General features: G+C 40.4%; 1 protein-coding gene across 1 annotated transcript; it reads left to right on the plus strand.

The window, feature by feature from the left end:
* Positions 1–11,453: 11,453 nt before the first annotated feature.
* On the plus strand, positions 11,454–12,599 carry LOC119654590 (prisilkin-39-like). Its single transcript, XM_038060051.1, has 3 exons — positions 11,454–11,605; positions 11,668–12,085; positions 12,266–12,599. The coding sequence occupies exons 1-3, from the start codon at positions 11,594–11,596 to the stop codon at positions 12,451–12,453; spliced, it is 618 nt and encodes a 205-aa protein (XP_037915979.1). The 5' UTR covers positions 11,454–11,593; the 3' UTR covers positions 12,454–12,599.
* The last annotated feature ends 206 nt before the right edge of the window (positions 12,600–12,805 follow it).

Below are 12,805 nucleotides of genomic sequence, written 5' to 3' on the forward strand. Positions count from 1 at the left end.
TTACACCTGCATCGGGAATCGTATCATCACTTCCAAGCCGTGTGGTTGATGATAAACGGAAAACTCAATTTTAAGCTGCACATATTTGCGAAAAAGCATCCACCACGTGTATGGCTCTGGCAAGGATGATGCCGTAAGAGGACCGCGGCATACTTGCAGGCTGCTCACAGTCAGGGTGCTATATGCAGCCCCAGTTTGGGAAAAAGCGCTGCATGTTTTAGACAATGTATCATACATAAACTGAGTATGGTCTACAGAAGAACAGCCTTAACGATGCGTTCTGCTTTCAAGACCGTCTCAGATGATGCAGCGTTCGTCATCTCGAGGATGATGCTGATTGACGTCCTGGCAACCGAAATGATGAACATTTATAACACCAGGTCCATCTCTCCCTTATCGCAGGTGAAAAAAGCCGATAGGGAGAGATCCATAAGCAGATGGCAACAGCGATGGGACCAGTCAGAAAAGGATCGTTGGATTTACAGGTTGATCCTTTCCTGTCGGGGAGTGACTGGAGAGAGAGAGAGTGGGAGATGAATTATAATCTCACCCAGTTTCTCAACGGCCATGGAGGATACCGTCAATATCTGTACAGGTTTAAATTGAACACTTCACATAATTGTCCAAACTGTGATAGAGTCCCAGAGAACCCAGCGCACGTATTCTTCCAATGTTCTAGGTTCGTGGAAGAAAGGAGTAACCTAGAGAAACTCTAGGTGAAATGCTGTCACCGGAAAATTTTCACCGGAGAATGGTAGCTTGCCAAGAGGATTGGGATGCGATCAATTCCAAGATCGCAGTAATCTAGGATAAACTGCGAAAAGCAGAAGTGAGAGCGGTTACGAAATCCGCGGGTAGAAGTAAGCTAACTTCACTCAGTGACGTAATATCTACAGGTGGTTTCACGCGGTAGGGATGAGTCGGGGTTAGTTGTAATGGGTAAAAATAATTGGCGTGCCCAGGCCATAGTCTTTTGAAGACTTCCACCTCCTTAAAAGAAGACTCCATCATATGGACAAAAGGAAGGTGTATAAACTTACGGTGCAGGTGTTCGGAACCCTCGCGCTATGGAACAGAAGTCCGACCTGCAGGAGTCTTTCTTTTCGCTTGGTACGAAAATTGTTGAGTTGTCAGAATTTATTAAAGGTAAACACAACGTGCACCAGGCAATCAAGCACATGGTGACAGTCATCAAGGTTCTGTATAACAAATGCAGTAAGATGCAAAAGAATTGAAGGAGAGCTCTAAAATTATTCCTTCGACGGTAACGTAGTCAACGCAGGTGATACCCAATCGTATATTCGTGGATGGACAAAGAATTCACCTTCCTACAGGCCTGTTTGTCTATTGGACACTTTGAGGAAAAATGCTGGGGCGAATAATCTATAACAGATTGCTCCCGACTGTAGTGTTTGGGAGGCTTATCAGGCCGACAATTCGGCTGCCATATGGCGAGATCAACAACGCAACTAAGCTGCTCACTGGTTTAGCTGGAAATGCGAAATATGAAAAGGGTGACACTAGCAAGTAGCAAAAATTGCGAAATTATTGCTTTTGACTCGCCAAATGCGATCGTGTCAAAATGGAGAAGTGTATCATTACTTCAAAATTTCAAGCAGTAGCTATAGCATGTTTTCACTAAGGCGTCCAATGCTAGCATGGCCCTGGCAAGGATGGTCCCAAATGTTGGGGCACTACACCCGTAGGCTGCTAGGGTGGTGTGCTTTACACTGCTGTATCAGCTTCAGTTTGGGCAACTGCATTGCATGCTCAGGGCCAGAATATCCAGTTTATATCGTTACAATTGTCGCTTGAGTTCGAGAAAGCAAATGAAAACATATGCTTGGTCCTAACACATTGTCACTGATCATAAAGTAACCAGCGTCCATTTTTTAAAAATCACCCTTACTTTACTATTACTACTATGACAGGCATCGACTGTTTTTCTGAACCGGTTCATATCCTTTGCGAGGAGCCTTTCTCCTATGATGTGGTGAATTCCTGTTCACAATAATGCTATCTGCGGCGAATATGCTGAATATCCTGATCACAGATTACAACCAGGACCATTACACTATCCTCTGGAAGGATATTTTTGAACTAATAAAGACAGGAATAGAATGCTATGAATAAGGAATGGTTTGTGTATGAGCTTAAATTTTCGAAAAAGCTATTTGAAACTCTCCAAATGTGGAAATCAAGTATCGAGATACAAAAAGGAAAGTGTTAAGTATAGACAATTATCCTTTGTTGAGGATTGGTTACAAAAATAGAGCCCAATTTACTGGTTGGGACTAAAAAAGGAAGGGTGGATTGGTTAGTTGTGCCATGGGTGGAAAGAAAAGGTCGATAAACATTTTGAAGCTGATAGCAGACAGTATCCTTTTATTGAGTTCCTTAACCATTCAGTTTTTTTGTGGGAAGAGAAACTTTTAGCTGTCAATTTCCAAAAAGGTTCATAACATATATGTAATTTATAGATAGCAATTTTACGAAAAATCTGGAAATTTATAACCAAATTTATATAATTTTAAAGACACGACGGCATTGCTTTGCTTTTAGAAGGACTCTTTGAATGATATTTTTGTTTATCAAAAAAGGACGCCGAAACCTTATTGTTTTGAGTGTTTCTACAATTTAGGAAGTCAATTTTTGGAGTCAATAGATCTTTTTGGATATTTTCCCCTTTCGTTTTTGCTGAAGCTGACTTGTGTCAGTGTGATTATGGTGTAAGATTGCTTTTAGCATCGTTATTATCAGCGCTCATGTTCTGAGGGCTGACTGCCAGAACTGAACTGGATTAAAAAGTGGAGGATAGTAGCGTTATTCATTAATTTCTGAGGAGGGGAAAAGGTGACTCTGTACGGATCTTACCATTGTTCTTTTACCTTGTTCGTTTGCTGATGACTTCAAACATTCTAGAGGTGCTGGGGGAGGCGAGGCTGAAGTTGTAACTATGAACAAACTGAAAACCTTGTGACCAGAGAACTATTCCGGAATTATCTCTTCCTAGACTTTCTGCGTGGTTATTTTTTTGGGATGCAATCACAAGGCTTCGTTGGTGATTAGCTCCTCACTCGCTCCCTCTCCTTTTGTATGTCGCCTGTTCATTCCTGTGTGGAGTATAGTGCATCCGTGTAGTCTCTTTGGTTTTGTATGGAACAATACCTTATTAAAATCGATTCAATGTCTGTCTGTTTCTTTCGTGGTGTAAAAAAGGTTTTGTGTAAAAGCAAATCCTTATTAAAATCGGTTTACTGTTTATCTGTCTGTCACACGCATTTCCTCGAAAACGGTTGTAGCGATTCACACAAAATTTGAGGGAAAGTTGGGAACTATGAGCGCTCACGCATATAGCGAGTTACCAAATTCTACCTGGAATTGGAGGGGGATTCCCATACATGCAAAAGGGGAGTGAACACTAAATGTAGTCATATAGGGTATCAAATGAAAGGTCTCGGTTAGTACTTTTCGAAGCCGGTCTTAGCTTTCACATCTGTTGGAAAGGTGGGGAATGCCGGGGGAGTGGGGGTCGAAAATGACCATTTCTTTCACGGACCCATTCCCAGAAACAACCCAACCAAAAAATCTTAAGAAAATCAAGAAGCTGCTAATATTTTGGGAATTATCAAGTTAGGTAGATAGCAGAAGGTGAATGAAGAGCCTTTTATATAAGCTTTAGATGTGTATTTAAATACATCTGACCTGCATCTCAATGTGAGAGCTGTGAGCAGACTGACTCTTCTACCGAGTGACTACTCTCCTTAACCCACAGCAATTGGCTAACTTTTAGCGAGTAGATCACTTCGGCAGAAAACAAAAGTAGTTAAAAGTTCTATTCTTAGACGAGTGTCTGGAAGTAATTGGCACTACACCAGAATCTACATGTATAGTTTGGCACTATATGAAAGAGTATTTTGCATTCTTAGCTATGAACAAATGGAAAAACGTGCATAGAGAGGTGCTCCGATAAAATGAAGAAAAGACCTTTATACCCGAAGCGCCGAGCTTCCGGTATTCGGACTTGTTTTCAGTGAGACTATGTTTCACATTCACTATTATTATACTAATGCTTTAATAAACTTACAGAAGTGGGACTTTAGGAGGAACACAACGATTCATGGCGACTGGGATTCCAAACTAGAACAACGAGATTGAGAGGCTGGTACTCTACCCCCTGAACTATCGCAGTATCTGTTTTTAATCTCTTGTTTTTTGTAGTCTATTTGCTTAGTCAGACCATTTAAACATTACTTTTGTGGGTTTCTTCAGGTTCAACTGACGATTCTTGCGCCCTTTACGATACATTGTTACGTACTCGGTTTATGTAGACTTGTATTACTGGATTGCGTAGCACTAGACAAAAACCAGTTCTACATAATTAATTACAAAACAATTTACAATCGACGCGATCTGTTCTAACTCGAGAACTAGATTGGCTCGGTGGGCGGACTTCCGGCCGTTTTATACCCCGCGGAACGTTCCAGAAAGGCATGCAAACTTTGTACTAGAAAACTACTTTGCGCCTTTGACAAGATTTCCTTACTAGAATTAGAGTCATCTGTTAACAATTATCCTAACTAAATATTCGCCCTACTTTTATATAATTTTGTTGCCCTGACTAATTATCGTTACTATGATTTACATTGACGTCACACATAATTTTCCCAAAGTGGTTTTCGTCATAATATATATGGTTGCTATTCACCCCTTATTGCCTTACAGTGTGGCAACCACACCTACGCCCATCATTCACGGTTCACTGAAATGCGCTTCAACTTTCCCCAAAACTAACTGAGACGCGCGAATTCATCCTCTACTGCTCTGTGCCAAGTGCTCTTGGGGCAACCCCTTCGTTGCCCATCTCGAGAGGCAAGGCGTAGCCAATAATGCAATTGTCGCTCCTCCTTAATGTGTGACCAATCCACTGCCATTTCCACCTTCTGATCACATCGCCCACGGGTGATAGGCCTGTGCGCCGCCAGCAAGTCCGAAAATGTTTCTTTGTACACTGGCTACCTGATGTTCTTGGTACCCTTTCTGGTCTGGAACTATTCTCGAAATAAGGTACTGTATCTAATGCTTTTCATTTTTGCTTGCAAATGAATAGTTGGCGTAACAATCCAATTGGATTTAGGCTTTGTAGGGTGTTACAGAACTTCATTCAATACCTTACACTAAAAGGCAATGTGTTCAGTATTACGCTCGCCCGTGTTTATTACCCTGATTCTGATTCAATTACTTATTTTCAGCTGAATTGACAAATATACAGTCACGATACAAACCTCTCTGCGACCAGTGAAATTTGAATCGCAACCTTCCTTGCGACAAGCTAGTGTTCTAATCACTAAGTTATCCAAACTTGATGGTACCTTACTATATAAGAAGAGGATAGCGCAGTGCCCGCTGTGGTTCACGACTCAGTGGAAGAGAGAATGGATGCTATGTATTTGGATTTTCATGAGAAACAACATTCTCAGTAAACTTCATCATATAACCCAGGCGAATCATATGGGCATTATAATATCCCACATTTTGTTTTTTTTAAGTAAAAAGCTCCTGTTTGGAACCTCCCTTCTATAAAGTTTAATGACAGTGTCCACCCTGTTAGTGCTGTTTGAAACTTACTTAAAATTAACTGAAAACAAGCAAAAGAAAGGTCTACATTTAATGCAATGTTTCATCATAAACCACAGGGTACTAATGCAGTTGACCTAGGAGGACCCAGAATTGAATTCGGCCTACTCTTTGTTGATTAACACTAGACATTTCCTTTTCGTCCTCTTTGGAGGGATTAGTTTTATTATATCCAGGACCAAAGGCTATTATCTCTATTACATTTTTTTTTATGTAGCACGATGACCCACCATTTCACTGGAATAGGGTGGAGCTTAATTTACCTTATATTTGGAGAACTTGGAACCTGTTATTCGGTCTGCTTTTTAAATTATTTATTTATTCGAACTATGATTAATCTCCAACATTCCCAAGTTCAAAAAAATTACTAAGCCTCTAAGTTCGGTTGATACTTTGTATAGAATGAGTTTCAAGCAGTGACAACCCTTACTTCCCACACACACTAAGGAACGGAAAACTACACCAACTTCCATTTGCAGCGGTCATATGGGTTCTCAGCTCTCTGTAAAATTATTAGTCGTTTAGGTTCTCTGATTATCATCTAAAATGAGGCCTAAAATTTGATTTGCAATAGAGTTAAACGTACTTTCATTGGTGGCCTAAATTTTGTTAACATTCCTTGTTTAATTGATCAAGAAATCTGCCTTTCATTCGAAAAACTCCAGGTGGATACCAAATTGTTACTAGGACTTTCGAGTTGGCAAATTAAAATCTAATCGTCAATAGTGTCAGTAGATCTATCGAAATAATTGTTGAAATAATTAACGTAAACCCCGCTAAAGTTGGATTAAAAAAATACTGTACCCGTTTAGCACGACCAAGCGATAAGTGAGAATGACAGTTCTCTGAATACACTCACAAGTTAGTGCTTCCAACAGACAGGAGATGAGACTCAATTTCAACATGACTAATATGCAGCTGTATCTTGGCTACTAAGATACAGCCGCCTTCCTAGATGTATAATTCAGGTGTCCTTAAAATTTAGTTTTGCGTTGATCTACTTAAAGGGTACCGTCGCCACCAACCAGAATGCTAACAGCATTGTTTTTCAAACAGTTTGGGATTAAGACCGCATCTGCCTTTAGTTTCGGTAGACGAAGCACCAACACCTCTAGCTACATTTTCATGATGATGATGGAACAACATCAAACCGCACTGGTCAAACGGGAAGAATAAAGATAGGAGAATGCAACTTTGAGACCGTTGATAATTTCTCCTATCTAGGGTCGAAAATCACAACCGATAAAAGCTACGATGATGAAATCCGCGCACGGTTGTTGTCAGCCAACAGAACCTATTTCAGCTTACAAAAAATGTTTCGCCGGATACTTCTCACTATAGGGTCAACGCTCTTACTGTACAAGACAATGATCTTGCCAGTCTCATATATTCCTCGGAGACTTTGGTTCTTAGCAAGAAAAATTGTGAACTCTTGGCCGCGTTCGAGAAAAGAATCCTCCGAAGAATTTTTGGCCCTCTACATGAGGATGGACGATTCCGTAGCCTATATAACGACGAAATCTATGAGCGATACCATGACCGTCAGATTGTGGATAAAATCCGGCTCAATAGGTTACGGTGGGCGGGTCACTTAATCCGTATGGATGAAGGTGATACAGCCCGGAAAGTCTATAAGGGCAATATCTATAGTAGAAAAAGAAGACGAGGCAGACCCTGCCTAAGATAAAGCGATATCGAATTGGAGGACCTCGGTGCAAAACCGGGATGTCTGGATGGATGGATGGATGGCAGGCCTAGACCGGATACCGGTTGTTGCGTCGTTGATGATGATGGTTTCTTCAGCGTATTCAAAATCCTCACGTTCACGCCAGCATTTACAGCCCAGTCATCCGTAAAACCTATTATCGTAGTTTCATTCATTACTGAAAGAAAAAGAACTCCATTGTACATCGCGTACAGGAAAGGACTCAGTACTGAGTTTTGTAGCTCCCTGACTCGATTCGTACCAGTTGTTCCTCTGGGAGACTTTAACAGAACAACTATGGATATCAATTTTTGACAGTTCTTAATGCACCTTTTGAGATAAGCTCAACACCAGACCAATTGCGTAACTAGGATGCGTTGATTGAAATATATGATAAGTATGTATGGCCTAACTTACTATCTAGACCATCTTAAAGAGCATACCAAAAAGCCAGATTACATTATGCTTGATGGTTTTGTTACGAATGGCATCTTAATGCGGAAGTTTTTCATCTCCAATTTTTTTACAACTTTCCACAAGTTCCTTCGCGATTAGTTTAGGTACAGTGAATATATTCACTGCTGTTTTATATTTCTTACGATCTCCTTTCTCGTACGACAAAAGATCTATATCTTATATTGAGAAAAAGATGCGGAAAGATCAGCGGTAGTGTTTAGTCCCCAAAAAAAAAATTCTGCTTGCTGCCTCAGGGATTCAAATCTGTCTCCACGCAACGCTTTCCTAAGTATTTTTACGTGTTGGTGAGTACGATCTCCAAAGAATGGCACATACTTTCTATCTTCTACTGAAATCCTGACTCGCTGGCAAAAGTTTCCTGCTAGAAGGCATACAGCCAGGCAGCTCAACGATGCCATTCATCCACCGAGAGTTTGGCCGTTTATTTGTGAGTATTTGCATTCGTTATGGATTTTCTGCAGTTACACTTTCAAGATCATGTCCTCCTAACCCCATTCCACTCAAAGCACCAACCCGATAACATTTTGCAAAAAGGCTTTCGCATGGCTGATTTGAAGGCAAATTACTTGGTGATTGCTCTCAGTATAATGCCCACTATTCTATTAGACTATCCCTCAGATAATATGGCATTCACGAATGCTAGGTCGACTATTGTGCCCGAGTCCTCGAAAAGTAAATGCCTGTCTGGTGTTTGCTTGCACCGTATCTACTTCCTTGAAATGCTTGAGCAGGAGAGTGTCCCTGTTGTCTCTAGCTCTAATGTTCCATGCCATGGCTAAAGTGTCAAAATGACCAGCTATGATTCTGGGAATTTCAACTCCTCACATCCGAAACCCAGACATTTAACATCTCCTCATATGGTCAGGTTGGGTTTGGAGGAGTATAACTATTGAAGATGTGAACGCCAGTTATTTTTGTCCTGATGGATCACACATTGGGGAACTCTATAATTTTTCGAGAGGCTTTGTTTCCACAAACCCATACTGTTGCTTGCTAGTGATATCTTTCAGTTGCTGTCACTGCGGTAACGTTTGCAGATTATGGCCCCCTTTGAGATCATAGGTTTACTGGACAGCAGCTCACGATCCAGCAAGTGCCTGCAGTTTGAAATCTGATTTCGCCGGTAAACTTATCGTTTCAGTTTTAAATACCCCATTTACCTTCCTGAACCCCTTAACTGTCAGGTTGTGCAGCCTTAGTAGCTCCGACTATATTTCTAGAGTATTGCAGATGACTGCCTCATTTTGGTTTTTTCTCAATAGTGGTGATTTTCGGCTCTACCTTAGGCTGGCGTTCTGGGGACATGCCTGGCGTGTGCCTTTTTTAGTTCCGAATCAAAACCCCAGGTATCAGCCCAGAGTCCAATTTTCTTTTTCGAAGAATGTTGGCGTATATCAAGCTACCTTTTCTGAAGATGATAATCGATTCATGATGTATTATCCTTTTATTGGTCAACTCTTTAACCGGTTCAAACTTAGGTCATGCCTTGACTTTTTTGGGGGGCCTTTTCGCTTTAGCAAAAGTTGAGGCGGATGTCGCTGCTTCCACGGTTTTGAGAGAATTTCCTCGCGTTCTCGCTTAGATAGTTTAATAAAGTGGTATATAGCAGTCCTCTTAACTATCCTTTCGTCTATGCTAACAAGGCATGAACCAGCGACCCGTCCACCCCCACAAATCATCAGCACTTCGATTTAAAGCCATATCACAGTAAGTTCTGTTTTCTATTCCTTCTCTCTTTTGGATATGCAAAGACGTGCAAGCAGCTGCACATATATATGCTTTAATTCGTTACCTGAGGTTGTCTCAGGTGGAGGATCCGTTAATTTCTCACAGGTCTTTTTTTTAAAGATATGAAAATCTTCAAAAAATACTTTCGCGGGTATGGTACACTGTGCATTTTTGCCAATTAAAATCATTTGCCGCTTGTCCCGTGGAACCACTATAAGGCATTATACCACTAGGAAGGGTTCACCTCAATTTATCTAAATCTTTTGACTTTGAATCAGATGCGAGTGGCGGAATTTCGCGGTTCCAATCTGATTGGTGGCAGGTTGACTGGATGTCGAATACCAGTCGACTCAACTATGACTGAGTACTTGAGTCAAATCAGGGTAATAATCACGGACGAGCGCAATGCTGATCACATTTCCTCCTTGATTGTATTGTAGTCCTGCAGTGGACTGTTGCGGATTTGAATGAAGTGCTCTGACACGCCTCAAGGACCTGATTCAATTGGATTCTCACGCCAAAGATGATCATTATTATATTATCGGCTGCGGAAGGATGTCAGAAGTGACAAAGTTGCTTATAAAACCTTTAACAAATTTAATTAGTGTACATAGGACGGAGAAGGTTCGGAATTTCGAAGGAAGAACGTCAGTTACTGTAGTTAAAGAACGTTCATTTAAAGAATATGGGAGCTCGTGAATGCATATTGAGCTGTCTCATGTAAGATTTACATTCGCGGATATTTTTGACGAACGAGTTGAATAAGATAAATGAAAGTAATTTGGGATCGGACTGGGAGCAAGAAAAAGGGAGAAATCCAAAAATCTTTGACACATCTCTAAAAATATCGGCAGATCCTTACGAGCCGAGCTTGTCACCGGAGGTTATACGTACGCTTGAAACGGGGCATTGATTTGACTAAGGGTGACCACTGGAGTAATACTCACAGTAGTGGCAATGAAGCTTCATTTCCAGGTTGTAGGTTCTTTCACCTAAAGGATGAGGTTTTTTTTTTTAAATAAGGCAGGAGTGGGTCATCCTATGGACAAAATTTAGGTATTCAGTCACTGCGAATGGTGAGAGTTGAAGAGTGCGTTAAGATTTCTGCTGTATAGACTGAAATGTTTCTAGATAAATGCTAACTGAAGAGAATATGGGAGAATCCATATACCAGGATCTAGGAGGATGCTAAAGGGTAATGTAATTTCAATTAGAGGCGTTGCTCCTTTTTAGCTAATAATTCAATATAGAAATTTTGCAATGATCCAAATGCATTTTACTCTCATTGAAAAGTCAAATAATGGCCTAGTTTCCTCAAATAAAAGCAGGTGCAACAAATCTCAGGCCTGATGGCTCTTTCGATCAGATCTCCTAGCATTGCGTAAATAATCTAACCTAAAAACCAATACCTTCAGATATTTTTTGCCATAATTTACCTTCGAAATTTACTGTCTCGTGTCGCTTTTGTGCCGAAGAAGCCAATTAGCAACTTTTTGAAAAATACAATTCATTCATTGTTTGACGATATCGATCGTTTACATGTTGGCGAAAAAGATACAACGCTCACTTAGAAGACGATCTTTCTTGGGACATTGTAATTTGTTTTCTTCGCCAGACCAATTGAAATGGAAATTTGTAACCTGTGGACACATATTGCAAACGCAAGGTACATTGTGGGGTACCTAATGGCCACGTATTTACTAATTTGTGGAAAAAAAGGTGTTTATTGTTTGATTGCATAATAAATTTGACTTCTAAGCTGGCTCTGGGGCTAGTCTAAAAGGCGACCTAAGTCGTGCTGTTGTCGGGCGAGTCATACATTTGTAACTACTGCGGCTACTATGTAATCTACAGGGTGACTAATCCAGCACTGTGGGAAAATCATAGACAAACTGCATGCAAAATATATTATGCTAAACTGAGTGGGAGCGAGTATCTTTTGAGCTTCCGATCGAATATATAAATATTGTGTTCTTAGAGATCTTCATCAGTTCGTTTCGATCTTTTTTATTCAGTACAGTCTTGTGAAGGAATATCTATTCAAACATGAAAGTTTTAGTAAGTGAAAAATTGACTATAAAGGACTCTGTGGATATCTAATTTTGTGCCAATTATTCCAGGCTTTGAGTGTCTTGCTATGCGCAGTAATAGCAAATGCTGAGGAAGCAGTACCACAAAGCTTGGAACTTGCAGTGGAATCATCGTCGCCATCTACACTGAAGAAACAGGAAAAACGTGGAGTGTATGCCGGAGGATATCCAACTGGAGCTGGTTATGGATACGAACAGCCACTAGGATACTATGGGGCTGCATCCGCATATAATAATCCAGCGTATAACCCAGCTATTGGATACAATGGCGGAGCCGGATATTATGGAGGATATAATGCAGGTTTAGGTTATAACGGCGTAGGATATAACGCAGGTTTGGGATACAATCCGGCTGTAGGATACAGTGGAGGTGCTTTGCCTTATAATCCAGCCTATGGTGGATACAGTGGTTATTCAGGATATCCTAGTAATCGCGTTATTGGACTTGGTGAGTGAAATATCGAAAGGCTTCGATTAGTTTATTGTGAAAAGTGAAATCGACTTCTTGTAAAATATCCTGTCCTCCTTCATATCCTAGATTGTCTCCAATCTTTATTTGATATAATTCCCCATTTTTCAATTACATTTCTATCCATTAAATATCTTTTATATTCTTTATTTTTTAAAGGCTATAACACTGGCTACAATGGATACTCTGGAGCCGGATACAGTGGATACTCCCGCTTCGGTGGAAGCTACCCATACACTTACAACCGATACAATACTTACAGCAACTATCCAGTGAATGGCTATGCTGGTGTGGGCGCAGGAGCAGGATACTCATATGGGCCAGGAGTATCTGGAAGCGTTTACTAGAATTAAGGACAGCATGCGGGGTTGCTTGACCGACATTTCATGTTTTGTACTAAGAATCCATTTTCTGCCAATCGTTTCATTGAAACTGTGCCAATTTAAATTATAAATTTATTTTCAAAATAAATTAAAAATTTTGTGTTGATTGATGATTTTATTTTATTATTGGTTTCTGTGTATGTGTACTGATGAGAGTATACAGATCAAATTTTGGAGAAGTCTGTTATGCTCCAGGAAGTTAAAGGTTAGTTAAAAGAGAGAAAATAATGTGATACTGATAGGCGCTAGCAGAATACAGATTATATTGGGTTTATTTTGAAAATTCTGAGAGAGAAACTGCCATCATTTTGTTGAT

The sequence above is a fragment of the Hermetia illucens genome, chromosome 4 (assembly GCF_905115235.1).
Source record: "Hermetia illucens chromosome 4, iHerIll2.2.curated.20191125, whole genome shotgun sequence".
In the NCBI taxonomy this organism is placed as follows: Eukaryota; Metazoa; Arthropoda; class Insecta; order Diptera; family Stratiomyidae; genus Hermetia; species Hermetia illucens.

Coding starts and splice junctions, on each gene's coding strand:
- LOC119654590 (XM_038060051.1), top strand. Junction 12,086..12,265: donor TAATCGCGTTATTGGACTTG/GTGAGTGAAATA, acceptor TATTTTTTAAAG/GCTATAACACTGGCTACAAT.